The sequence below is a fragment of the Mytilus edulis genome, chromosome 13, assembly GCF_963676685.1.
Source record: "Mytilus edulis chromosome 13, xbMytEdul2.2, whole genome shotgun sequence".
NCBI lineage: Eukaryota > Metazoa > Mollusca > Bivalvia > Mytilida > Mytilidae > Mytilus > Mytilus edulis.
Window position 1 is genome coordinate 21,112,925 of NC_092356.1, and position 14,702 is coordinate 21,127,626.

Below are 14,702 nucleotides of genomic sequence, written 5' to 3' on the forward strand. Positions count from 1 at the left end.
CTTTGGTTAGCTTGCTTGTTAGCTGAACCGTGAAGTCATTGTTAGGTAAGGTAAACTTCCCTCCTTTAATAGTAGACTAGCCAAACAGATAAGAAATCTATCTCTCTGTAGGACTAAGCTACTTTAAAAGGAGGGAAGTTTACCTTACCTTACAATGACTTCACGGTTCAGCTAACAAGCAAGCTAACCAAAGATATTACCATTAGCTACATACTGACTGAAATGTGCTGTAATTATAAAGATTGATTTATGATAGCAGTGTTTATGTAAAAGTTAGACCTTCTAAATCGGTGACTCATTATATTTAGTCCTTATTTTGTTTGAAATTCATGAAAAAGACAACTAACGGGGGCTGGATGGTAAGTATAACTTTTTATTTCACAGCACTGACTTCAAACTAACAACCTTTCACTTGAGCAATCTGTTAAAATATTTTACTAATTGATCAGATTGTTGGACAAGAATTCAAACTGCAATTTGGTAAACTGTTTTAGCCATTGCTTATGATATATCAAAAGGTTACTAGATAAGCACAGTTAAAAGGTGTGGGATTTTTTTTTGATTTTGTGAACAAGTTAGATTAACGTAACATATATTGTTTCCCAGACCTCAGACTTCAATTGACTAAATAAAGGCAACAACTGTCTGATTAAAATCAGCCCCCACTATCCACTTGTGTTGTAGGCAAGTGGATAGTGGGGGCTTGTTTTAATCAGACTGAGACAACAGTAGTATACCCTTGTTGGAAAGTCATAAATCGATTGAGACAACATCAAATCCCGAGTAACAAAGTAAAACGGAGGGAAACACATCAAATATAAGAGGAAAACAACAGAAACACTGAAGTGAACGAAAAATAAACAACAATGCAACACACACTGAAACGAACTGAAAGATAACAGCTGCCATTTTCCTGACTTGGCACAGGACATTTTAAGAGAATATGATGGGTTGAATCTGGTTTTGCGGCTAGCCAAAAACTCAGATGTTAACTATTTAACAAAACTTTTAAGAAGATTATGTTCTCAATTCTCCTCACCTTTTATTTAGCCTTAAAACTTATTTATCCAAGCGTCATTAATGAGTCTTGTCGATAAAAGCGTGTCTGGCATACCAGATTATAATCCTGGTAACTAGGATGAGAATACATAGATTATGTCAACTATAAATAGAATGATTGTAAGGTTCAGGTTCTTCTGAGGCAGACGGAGTCATCTGACCTTGAATCTATTTTCATGGTTTATTGATAAATGTGAAGTTTCTGTATTTAGGTCTATTTTCCGTATTTTAGCGGCAAGTTTTTAGTATTTGTGTCCATTCGTCGGTCTATCTCGCTTACGGTTAAAGTTTATGGTGGAGGTAGTTTTTGATGAAGTTGAAATCCAATCATCTTGAAACTTAGTACACATGTTTCCTTTGATATGGTGTTTCAAATGTTTATGCCAAATTTAAGTTTTGACTGCAATTTCAGGTTCCACTGAACATAGAAAATGAAAGTGCTAGTTGAGCATCCGTGTACTATGGACACATTCTTATTTTTAATTTGCCCGATGGTGTCATCAGCTAAGTATTCAGAGCTTCTGAATAATTTTTGTTAAATTCTACCTGTGTTAATTAGAAAAGTATGACGGAGTTTTGTTTACGACTACCTCATTCAAATGTGCCTCACATCAACATACTAATCATCGCCTTTAATTTGATTAAACAAAATTGTGTATGGCAGTGCAACAGCAATAAAACAAATTCACACAGGGATATTGCTCTTTGCGCACACCAGCTTTAGATCCAATGTCCTGCTTTGACATTCCTCAAATAATGTTTTGGTTTAACCGAACGTGTTTTTTTATCCTTATCTATTTTTGCCCCAGATGTAGGGGAACTGGCATTCAGTTTTATCCTGGTGACTGTCTGTACTTCTGTCCATCTGTACGTTCCAAAGTTAGTTTCTCTAACTGTAGTTTACTTCAACCAGATGTTAAGAAACTTATACACAATGCTAATTACAACAAAACGCAGATCAAGTTAGAATTTAAGTGGTTTTCCTTCAACCATTCTAGAGTCATGTCCGTTTACAAATGGAAACAACTGTTTGAAATTTTCGTTTCTGTTCTCTTTAGTTTGACTCAACCAAAAAAATAAAACTAACAAACAATACTACTCACCACAAAACTCGGATCAAGTACACATTTTGGTAGCCCCACTATAAACATTATTCGGTAATGTCCCTAATAAACTTATATAACATACAAGAGTGGCATCAGCTATGTCCCATTGAGACATGGGACACATTCGCCATTTATTTAAATATACGAGAGTCATGTGTAACCATACTTCAAGAAAGGATATTTTCAAGTTTTCTTCTTTTCCATTTGCAGCAGAACATTTACTTTTATGTGAATACAACCAGTTGAGTTGTAAGATAGTTAATTCGAAACAAATCAGCAGCCGACGTGAAGATGGTGAGTTTTATATTTGGTGCAAAGCTAAATTATTGTGGATTCAGTTATTTTCGTGGGTACCAATTTTCGTGGATTGTGGAAAACGTGCCTTTTTGTTGGTTTACCAAAGTCCGCATCAACCAAATTGATATTTGTATTAAGTTAAACATTTAAATTCGTGGCACACATGTACCCACGAAAACCAAGAAAATTGGTATTCAACTAATAGTAATGAATCCACAGTAGTGGAAATAGTGCACTTTATTTTCTGTGTTCGTATAAAGCAAATTCCTAATCAACATGTTAATATGAAAAAAAGGTAAAACTAGCAAGTTTCAAAAACGGTGTTATACTGTCAAACTGGTTTACATTTGCCTGTTTTTCCGTCCTTCCCATACAAATTAGTCGCGTTTTTCTCTACAAATCAGAGCTACTCAAATTTAGGTATAAAGCTTCATGTGAGCTTATATTATTGTGTGATATATTTGTAGATTTATCACTCACAAGCTCCTTGATTATTGAATAGTGATGTATTTTCATAGAAGCAATTCTGTGGACTCATTTATTTTCATGGGTACCAATTTTCGTGGCTTGAGTAAAACTTTCATTTTCGTGGATATTTGAATTCCTAATTTTTGCCAAGGTCTGCATACATTTATATATAACATTTGCAATCATGTAATCATGAAATTCACGAAGATTTTTTATCCAATGAATAATATTGAATCCACAGTGTGTAAAATTTTCATCCAATTTTATTTTGCTTTGGAACTTCCAAGTTGGGTCTTTATGAAATTAGGAATTAACCTTGTGATCATGTAAAAACTCAGTTCAACATTTTAATTTTAATACTTATATTCCTTTACAACATGTTTATTAACTAGATAACAAATCTCACTTGAACATTGATTGAAAAAGAATTGATATTAAAAGGCAGGTGTATCACTAATGAATTGGGCGATTCAAAATCTTAGGAATAATGGGTAATTTCATTATTTGTATCCCAAAATGAAAGGAACATCACTGATTGGTTGAATTTCCGTTGTTTATGACATTTTTAACCAATCATGACGTTCTGGTGTACACTTTTGAAAATATAACCCATTCTGAAAAGCGAATTAACATGATTAACAGATGACATCACTCACTGACTTAATTATTCTAACAAATTTCACTGGATTGCTCTTTGAGATAATGTATAAATGCCATGAAATGTTGGGTATAGTACATTGAAAGAGCAACCAAACAATACAAATGACCATATGGATACCAGTCATTCTTTTCTATATTTTCATGACATTTTAGACCCGGATGTTGACGTAATTACCATTGAAGACTACATAAATGAAACATCTCAGGAAATAGAATTTACAGAAATCAGTGATGATGCGGCACTTCAAAAAATACCAACACTATCAAAACTACTTCATAATTATAAGACACATAAATGCAGCAAGTGTCTTATTACACTTAAAAAACAAATTGAAGAAGAAAAACAACGACAGGCGATACAAGAGCTGAATGAACACCATAACTACAGTAAACCATCATGCTTATCACTTCAAGCTGATTCTAAAGATGCATATATCTGGGCACCTCGCTTCTCGTCTGGTATTCCAATAGTCGTTGACGAGTCACTTAGTCCAAACCGTCAGATTTCACCAGTCGTGAATGAGTCACTTAGTACAAACCGTGATATTTCACCATTTATAGAAAATCAAGCAATACCATCTGTAAGACAGTGTTCTTGGTCTATGGAAAATTGTACCAATCGTCAACGAAGGAAAAATTTGAAAGAATTGATTCAGGAAAGACAAAATTTGGAAATATTGATTCGGCAAAATTGGAAAGCAACAAAAACAAGTAGAGTTACTATTCCTAACAATTTGGAACATGTATTTGGGTCAACACCAATAGAAACAATTAATAAACTAAGTAGAAATAACGATATTGACCGTGAAAGTTTGCCAACACCAACACCAACAAAAATTGTTACAATAATTAGAAGCACAAACCATAATGTTTTGGAACGTGAAAGTAGGCGAAAAATGTCTGATCTTTTCACTGGATTGAAGCATAGTATTCCAAAATATTCTGATAAAAAACAGTCGATACCAAAAATTAAAATTTTGCAAGAAGCAGAAAAATATATAATAAGTCTTACGAAAGAATCATCTGACCTTGAACATGAAAAAGAAAAGCTGCAAAGGCAAAAATTTCTACTCAATGAATATTTAAAGCATTGTCACAGTGAAGATGTGATAACTGTTTTACCATTAACCTGATCTTTACATCAAACTCGATTGTTACAAGATCACTGGTATCTTTCCTTAGTTCTCAGTTGTCATTCTCTTTTGAGTGTTAGTAAAGAAAAAGACCTTAAGAAAAGTTAAACTTAGAATTTTTTTGGGGATGCAAAATGTACCGTTGTACAGATATTTAAAAGTTCTTGTACTATATAAACAGATAAACGTTTGATGTGTTCATGTTCAGAAGCATCTTATTCTTATTTTTCAAACCATAGACATAATTTTTCATTTATTCAATGTAAGATTCAAAGTAGACATTTTAAATGAAAAATCGAAAAGGACATAAAAATATAAATTAACAACCTGTTGTGATCAGTTGTGTTTGATACCCAGATAAACAATGTTCTTCATGATACATGGGATCCTCCTTATGAGTTTTTGATTGTGATTACGTGGTCGTTTGTACAGTGATTTTTTGAAATATTTCATGTTTATTTTTATGATATCTAGCACTATATTTTTGATTATTTGATTATTTTGTTAAAAAAATAATGATTATGTGACTATATTCAATTTGGCAAAAACAATTGTAATTATGTAAACCAACTTATTTTCGAGGAAACTTAATTTGGCGTTTGACCCTTTCTTGACCACTTCCCAGCTATCTAATTTCCCGATTTTCTGATTTACTTGATGAAGTTTAATAAGGATAATCCAAGGTTTACATATTCAGGCCTCAAACATACACATTTAGCAACTAAGACCAGACAGGAAGATGTAAGCATGCAATCACTTGCACCTGTAGTGTTAAACAGTTGTTTTCATTTTTGATTTAATTAGTTGAAGAGGTATTGGTTTGTCAATGATGTTTTATTTTAATTTGTATTATCATAATACAATGGGGAATGGTAGCTTATCTAATTTTAATGGGGATCATTAGATTCATCCCCTTTAGTCAAAGTCCAATGAGTCTGAAACTTTTGCATATTTTAGAGTGTTATTAAACTACAGTACATGGCCAAAAGTATTCTTCACCTGCATTGTTTTGCTACATATCATATAATAACACATTTTTTTCAAAATAGATATTTTTTTATGGTTGAATTTTTATCACTAAGGCCTAAAAAAATGTAGAATAGTCTTTAGCATGTTTGTTTGTTTTTTTAGTCATAGGTTTGCCTTCAGGTTTGTTTTCTTATGATTGAACATTTTATAATTTAATTTGGTGGAATATATAACGAATTTCTGAACAGAAAATAATAGTTTTGTGATCTTGTGAAAAAAAAACGAAAATGATCCACAAATAAATATAACAAAATAAACCTGTGACAATTCTGCTTCTTTTTTTGGCTTTTAAATCAAACCAAAATGCAAAAAAAAATATTGTTTAAATAGTTTTATATACAATATATATGAGTGAGATAGCGGCAATCTGTATCTATATAGTTAAAGACAAATTGCTAATGATAAGTCCATGGTATTTGGTAGACAGATGTTAAAGTATTTCATGTATTTAGAATATTTCATTTTGTTGTGGCCATGCATTCTCAATCATGGTCTATAATGTATTAGAATTATTATGTATAATTTTTTATTGTATTTGGTATACAGTTTTATCAGCATTGGTGCGTGTCACTAACTCAGAGTGGTTGAATATCCAGCCATGATTGTTTTATATGTAATTTACAATGTGGTGCTAGTTAAACTTGTCAATTAAAGTTAATGACAGAGCTTTTTCTTGAAAGATGAGGAACTCTGGTACATCTAGGCAATGTGTACCTTTCTTCAACAAGGATAGAAGAAAACCTTTTGACATTTGTTTCGTTTCCAATAGACTTTGACTTTGAAGTTTTTTTAATGTAAATTATCAAAAAAAATACAGACATGACCTGCTTTTTGTGTGCCATTTTTTTTCTCTTAATATGATATGGACATACAGTTGCTTCTGAGATACAAGGCAGATTAATTCCTGTGTGTGCATTGTTGCAGATCATGAAGTTTGTGGTCATATTTCCTGTATTTTGCAAAATAAAATCTGCTTGGTTACTGTTATTTTGTTATGATACTGCATGTTTTTCTCTCTTACTCATCATGTAGAAGTTTCATTTGTTTTAAGTTATTACAGTTTTTGTTATTTGTATCACTTTTTATTATGACTTGGTTTACAATGAATTTTAATTGTGTTACTTTGAAAAAAGCTTTTTTAATTTTTTTTTTCTTTTTTATTATAAGGAAATTTGTTTGTAAAATACATATACAACAGTCATTTCATGTACGAACCTTAGTTAAATGCTTTGCACTCTTCCTTAGCATTTTATATTATTTCTGAGCATCAATTCTGTGGTTTTATAAAAGGTTGACAGATTAATTGAAAACAGCACTGATGTGAAACCATCTTTGGAGAATTGTGTCCAAAAACTTTGTACTTTTGCTGTCAGTATCAAGCATAAATAGAAGTTGCCCGTCCCGTGTTCATTATGTTTTGTAAATTGTTTTTATTTCGTGCCAAATCATTCGTTTTTGGAAATGCAGTTTTTTATGCCCCCGCATTAAGTTTTACCTTTTGTCCATCTGTGCATACGTAAGTCCCAAAGTTGGTGTCTGTTCTCTAACTTAAGTTTGTCTCAATCAAATGTAATGAAAATTATACATAATGCTTCTACCACAACAAACAAATCAAGGTTGAATATTGGTTGTATCGATGTAACCGTTCTAGAGTTATGCCTCCTTACAAATGAAAAAGTCATCATCTTATATTACTCGATTTATTTCACATGACTGGGCGGAGTTTAACCGATTCGCTCACAATAAACCAGTCCATCTATAGATAGGTGTTTTAGGATTAACTCATCAATGAAGTGTCCAGTTATTGTTTTTATGCCCCACCTACGATAGTAGAGGGGCATTATGTTTTCTGGTCTGTCCGTTCGTTCGTCCGTCTGTCCCGCTTCAGGTTAAAGTTTTTGGTCGAGGTAGTTTTTGATGAAGTTGAAGTCCAATTGACTTCAAAGGAGTATGTTCGATAAGGTCCTAAAATGGCCCCATTTTTTAGCGTAAATTTCAAATTCGGATTTATTTACCAATATCACGATAAATTATAGCTAATACATTGACTGGATAGGATATAAACCATTTTATTGAAAATTTCACAATTCTGCGTTTCATTATGACGTCACAAGTTGTACTCGTATTGATTTTTTACGTAAAAATCAATGAAAATGGATAAATTTCCATAGATCATTGGAGAGGAAACATAGAGCGCATACGTCGACAACAAAGATCTTTTAAAATAATGTTTGTGAAGACATTTCACATGTCTTATTTGAATATTAAGCTTGTCGACGCCTGCGCTCTATGTTTCCTGGTCCTTTATTTGGTTGAAATCCAGGTGATTTTGTCAAATTTCACAAAAATCCCTTATCTTGACCTTTTTGGGATGTAAAAATCAACGTGTTAGAATTAAACTTTGACAAAAACAGTTCTGTTTAACTTTCTCACATGTTTTTAAGGCAACTTAAAGCATTTATTGTCTTGTAACTATGAACTTTATAATTGGGGTCAAATATGGCCCTTACCGAACTTACTCCTTTGGTACACATGTTCCCTATGATATGATCTTTCTAATTTTAATGCCAAATTAGAGATTTTACCCCAATTTCACGGTCCACTGAACATAGAAAATGATATTGCGAGTGGGGCATTCGTGTACTGAGGACACATTCTTGTTTAAATTCCTTTGATGACACTGATAGGTGATTAGAAATCAGTAATAATTTTAACGGCTATCATCCTTATCACACACATCTTCAAATAGACTGTCCTTATGCAAATTAAAATGTAAGCTCCGCCCGATCAGTTGAAATGACATTGGTAATAATAATAATCCAAAATGAAAATACATTTATTTTTATCTGTAAATAGCTGTTTATGTTACTTTGTTGAGGTAAATTAGTGTTAGCAACTAGCATCATAAATAATTTTTAAAAGACTTTGGGAAAGCTATCTGTAATTTCACCCAACCATGAAAACTTGAAAACATCGTGGAGATTACATCGACACAATAGGTTTGGCTGACTATGCCACCGAGATTTCAGTAACTCTAAAAGGAAACCAGCGACATCAATGTGGGAACCAATTCAGTAATGAGGAACCATGCATAAACAATCACTAAGAGGAAAGGCACAGTTATATAAAGAAGAACGTCAAATTGACAACCATTCGTACCGAAAATATACATCCTTATACAAAGGCTCCAGAAGATCAAAGCCAACCAGATACAGGTAGATGGAGAAACTCTACGACCTTCATCGAAGATGCACAGTAACATAAACAGGCTTTAACAATGAATAAATCATATTTTTTTTCAAAGGGAACTTATAGTCCATGGATACTACATCCAAGCCATCATCCTCCATATGGATGATTGATAGATATTTGTTTGGCACTGGCTACGGTTACATGGAAATGTAACAATAATAAAAATATTATTGTTACATTGGAGACTAAATGCCGGAATGCATGGTTGGGTAAGGACCTGTTTAATTACGAATGTAACAATAATTATTGAGGCTACGGTTAAATTGCGTTATTGTTACATGAAAAAAAAGCAATGTACGATGGGACTAGTAATATGTACTAAATAATAAAAGTTGAGGACATTTATTACATACATTTATAACATACAATTTATTTACTGTAATTTTTTATTTACAATGACAATTTCTACAAATCCAGTAAGTTGTTTTAAAAGTCCGACACATTTTTGATGAACGAAATTACGTCCTCCACGGATACGTGTACATACAGATTTTCTTAGTATTTAAGTTACAGTTAGCAAACTTTGCTTTTGATTATCAATTTGCGTCAAGTTATAAAGCTGTATGAAATGTATCTCTTGATATTGTTTCAGTTTCGTTTAAAACGCATCCCAATTAAGGCAAGTTTTATTTTTTTCACCATAAACAAAATTGGTCCAAAGTATAATGACACTTAATAAGAGTAGGTGTGCAGTTAAATACTTTAAAAAAGTGAAACCATTGAACTATATTTTTCGCCTTTGACAGTCACACTCCTAATTTTGAGTAGTATCTTTAAGAACATCAAAACCATTAATACGTAGTAAAACTATCAAGTTGTACACCATTTGTTGAATAATAATATTTTATTATTTATCAGTATTAAATTACAAGTATTCTTTAGTACATATGAAAGAATGAAAAAATACAACTATAGAAGATTGAAGTTTAATCAATCTAGCGTACATTGCTGTTTTTCATGTAACAATAACGTAATGTAACCGTAGCCTCAGTAATTATTGTTACATTTGTAATTAATCGGTTCCTCACCCAACTTTGCATTCCGGCAATTAGTCTCCAATGTAACAATAATATTTTTATTATTGTTACATTTCCATGTAACCGTAGCCAGTGCCTATTTGTTTTGTGTTTATGGTCCAGAACGTCGACAATCATAGACAATTAAGATACATTTTGTAGGAGTCGAACAGATCTGTCTTTTTTGTGAGATGCAAACTCTAAAATCTGAGCAATGTCTGACAAATGATATAATTTATGTTTATGGACCACTCTGCCACCGATGCCCCCTTCCACAACATGCATAGAAATTCAACAATAGTGTGCAGTGTGTTTTATTGACATTTTGCAAACAGTCTCAGTTTATTTGTATATTTTTATTAAATGCATTACTTGTTTATTTTATAATCATTGATTGGGTTTAATTTCAAGAATTTATAATCTGGAATGTACTGTATACCGTATAGCGGGTTATTTTTGCGGGGTGTAAATTTTCGCTTATTTTCGCTTATAGAACAAAATCGCCAAAATAAATTCCGCCAATTTAAAGGTGCATATGCAAAGGTATTGAGAAAAGCTTTGAGTCCGCCAAAATAATAACCGCCAAATTATTTGTATATCTAATTCAACGACAATCGCGAAATTATACACCCTCTAAAATAACCCGCCATACGGTAATACAACTTAAGTGTCTGTAATGAAAGTTGTATCTGATGCAAATATATTTTTCAATACATAACGTGGCGATTTTATCAATTTTTTTATTACATTGTTTGTCATTTTATACGAGGAATAAGTTGTTTTTTTGTAAATCTTTGTAAATTTTATATTAGTCCACATTGATGAAATAAATGAACAGTTTCCATATTTTTACTTTTTTTCAAAATATTAATCCGTCAATATGATTAATATCATTCAATAGTTAATTTTGAGCGGGATAATTTGTAATTATAATCACATGTAAATAATATATCCCTTATTATTGATTTTACTGATCTTTTTAATGAAAGTCATATTCACTTTTTTTTTATTTTCATGCCATTTTAGACCCTGAAACATCATCATGGAAAAAGAAATCAGTAGGAATCGTGGATGGTGTTACACTTCATCAAATATCGAAAGGAAAGATTTGCGGGAGCTTCCCATCAAAACCACTTAAAAAATTTAGAAGACATAAATGCAGCATTTGTTATGCAGCCCTCAAAATACGTATGGATGAACAACAACGTTTACAAAAAGCAGTATTAGAGGTTAATGACCACCACAATTATAGTAAACCAGCATGTTCTTCACCTGGCACTAACTCAAAAGGAGCACCAGGATGTTCTCCACCTAGCATTAACGCAAACGAAGCGCCAGTATGTTCTTCACTTCGCACTGATGCAAACGGAGGACCATCATGTTCTGCACCTCGCACTTACACAAACGGAGAACAGTCATCTTCTTCGCCTCGCACTAACTCAAACGGAGGACTATCATGTTCTGCACCTCGCACTAACCCGAACGGAGGACTAGCATGTTCTGCACCTCGCACTAATGCAACCGGAGCACCATCATGTTCTTTGCCTCTCACTAATGCAAACAGAGCACCGTCATGTTCTTCGCCTCGCACTAACACAAACAGAGGACTATCATGTTCTGCACCTCGCACTAACCCAAAAGGAGGACCATCATGTTCTTCAATTCGCACTAACACAAACGGAGCACCATCATGTTCTTTGCCTCGCAATAAAGCAAACGGAGGACCATCATGTTCTTTGCCTCGCAATAACGCTAACAGAGCACCAGCATGTTCTTCAACTCGCACGAATGCAAACAAAACATCATCAGGTTGTTTGCCTTGCACTTACGGAAACAGAGCACCAGCATGTTCTTTTCCTCTCATTTACGGGAATGGAGCAGCAGAATGTTCTTATCCCTGCACTTATGGAAATGGAGCACCAGCATATTCTGATCCTCGCACTTACGCAAACGAAGCACCGTTGAACGGAGCACGGTCGCTTGTTAGTAAATTGGATAATGTACCCTCTACATCTGATGATCAACATATCTGTGATGCGTCACATGATTTACAAGTTCAAAATGATCAGGCACCGCATTACCCTAGACCTAATTCGTTTAAATCGTTCAGCCAAGATTGGGTCAGCAATAAACTATTTAAACAATTGCAATTAAAAGATACCGAATTGAATGAGCAAAACAAGAACAAAGAAAAGGAAACGAAATGCACATCAAAGAGAAAAAGAGGCAAGGGAAAGGCAAAGAAAGCTGAACCAAAGAGAACATACAACAATGGAAAGGCAAAGAAAGCTGAACCAAAGAGAATATATAACAATGGAAAGTGGGAACGGAAACCAAGCGCAAAGTCAATACATAATATAAAAAATCGTGAAGAAAGACAACTTTTGGCAAATCTCTTCCATGAATTGATATGTTGTGTTAATGGAAATTCTTCCGTTAATAAGCAGAATAAAAGAATAGCAAAAATACGTATTTTGAAAAAGTCAACGGACTACATAAAATTTCTTAGAACAGAATCTTCGAAACTTAAACTAGAAAGAAAATGGCTAGAAAAAGAGAACTTGCTGCTTGTTGAAAATTTACAAACATTGCAAAAAAAATTTAATGTAAAAAGTTGATTGATGCTATATCTGGTGTTTTTTTTTTAGTAAACTAGATCTTTTTTTACCAAATTAATAGAATGGTGACTTTAAATTACCTCTTCCGTATTTCCATAACATTCCGAGAGATGTGATATGATTGCCTATGAGACGACTATCAACCAGAAACAAAGGGACATAGGTTGTGCATTCATTAAAACTTGTTATTTATAGACAATCAGATCTAAGAAAATAAATGAAGCTACATGGTGAATACAATTTAGTATGTAGAATACTGGTGAATAACATGACCAGTACCATTTAAAAGAGGGACGAAAGATACCAAAGAGACAGTCAAACTCATAAATCTAAAACAAACTGACAACGCCATGGCTAAAAATGAAAAAAGACAAACAGACAACAGCACACATGACACAACATAGAAAACTAAAGAATAAACAACACGAGCCCCACCAAAAAACTAGGGGTGATCTCCGGTGAGTTAAGATTCACCAGATCCTCGTCCAAACAATTTGGTTTCTTCGATGATGCTCGATGCAAACCAAAAATGAAAATCCGAAACTTCACTCAAACGTTATAGACGTTCTAGCAACGCTTGCATATGGAGTATATATCACCCAGTTAATCCGATATTCAAGATCTTGCATTTCCTATCATGTTTGTTTAGAGGATGTTACTTACCTAGCATCTATAAAACCAAGAGAACCAAATCGTTGCACTGTATTTTGCTTTTTTTTTACTTTTTTTTATTCTAGCGTCACTAATGAGTCTTTTGTAGACGAAACGCACGTCTGGCGTTAATATAAAATTTCAATCCTGGTATCTATGATGAGCTTATTTGTATCCGATTGTCATATGCACACATTATGTTCTGTTTTCGGATCCTCAATGCTCTTCAACTTTGTACTTGTTTTGGTTTTCTAATTTTTTATCTGAGCGTCATTGAATAGTCTTGTTTGTTTCTTGTCGTATTTTTCTTTGTCATGGCGTTGTCGGTAAATTTTATGTAAGAAATCTGCGACACTTGGATTATTGACGTTTAACAACAATTGCTTTTGTTTGTTGCGTCAGACATTTTCTACTGTGAAGGCACAATTTTTCGGGTACATTTGTCATGTTTTTGATGTTTAGCAAGGGCAGACAAATATTAATAAAAAGTTATCAAAGGTACCAGGATTATAATTTAAAACGTCAGAGCAAGTGCAGAAAAATTGGTACAGTAAATCTTGTTAAGGAATGCCGTTCAATGGGTATTATAAACTGTTTGTTCTTGATTGTATGTAATAAAATACATTTATTTTAGCGAATATATAAAATCGTTATCCATAACCTTTTCATTGTTAACGACTGAAGATACACATTATTTTATTTTTATAATTATTCAAAGGTGTAACTTTTATATGTGATATTTTATTCGCTGAACCTTTTTTTTTTACAAATAATAAATGAATGAAAGTTTATTACCAGTGTTAAACCTGTTCATGTAGTAGATATTGCAAATTATTGTTAAGAATCGCTTATGTAGTAACATTGTACATGTTTGATTGTATTGAGGTCATTTGTAATTAAAATGTGGAAACAGTAAATATTTGTTTTAATATTAGCTATTATAATTACTTTATAAATACTTCATAAATAGTAAAAGTGTTAGCTGATCCAATAGAAACATTATAGCGGATTACATTATACTGCTTATTCAATATCATCAGAGTAAAGTAATTTCTTCCAATCTTTGACATACGCTTAATTCAATATTAATGACTCCGTGTCCTAAACTCTGTATACGCTGAATAATTCAGCAGCGCTTCATTGCATTTAGCATATGCTGAAGTTAATTTGGCTAAAAAATGCTAATATCAATAATTATTACATTGATCTGCGCGATAACAATAATCTACCTAACCAAGTTTTAAAGTACTTTTAACATCAAACTAATTCGTGTTCAATAGGTCGACGAATGAGATAGTATTGCCATCAGATATCTATCTATGAAGACCAGAGGACAAAGCTGTGAATAATTCAAGGTCACTGTTCTGTTTTCAGCTGTGCAAAAAAGCTATGCTTTATAAGAGTATAATGGAT

The 14,702-nt window shown here is 32.9% G+C and overlaps 1 protein-coding gene across 4 annotated transcripts in view; it reads left to right on the forward strand.

Annotated features, from left to right (window-relative positions):
- The window catches only part of LOC139501212 (uncharacterized), a 76,386-nt gene extending 62,180 nt beyond the window's left edge, over positions 1–14,206 (forward strand). For 2 of the 4 annotated variants that reach the window (XM_071290205.1, XM_071290206.1), the window contains exons 9-10: positions 2,376–2,459; positions 11,047–14,206. In XM_071290205.1, the coding sequence (XP_071146306.1) occupies positions 2,376–2,459; positions 11,047–12,638 (1,676 nt within the window). In that variant the 3' untranslated portion in view covers positions 12,639–14,206. Of the gene's footprint in view, positions 1–2,375; positions 2,460–3,743; positions 4,814–11,046 lie in introns of those variants that run through there. The other 2 variants (XM_071290207.1, XM_071290208.1) reach the window with 2 other exon arrangements.
- The last annotated feature ends 496 nt before the right edge of the window (positions 14,207–14,702 follow it).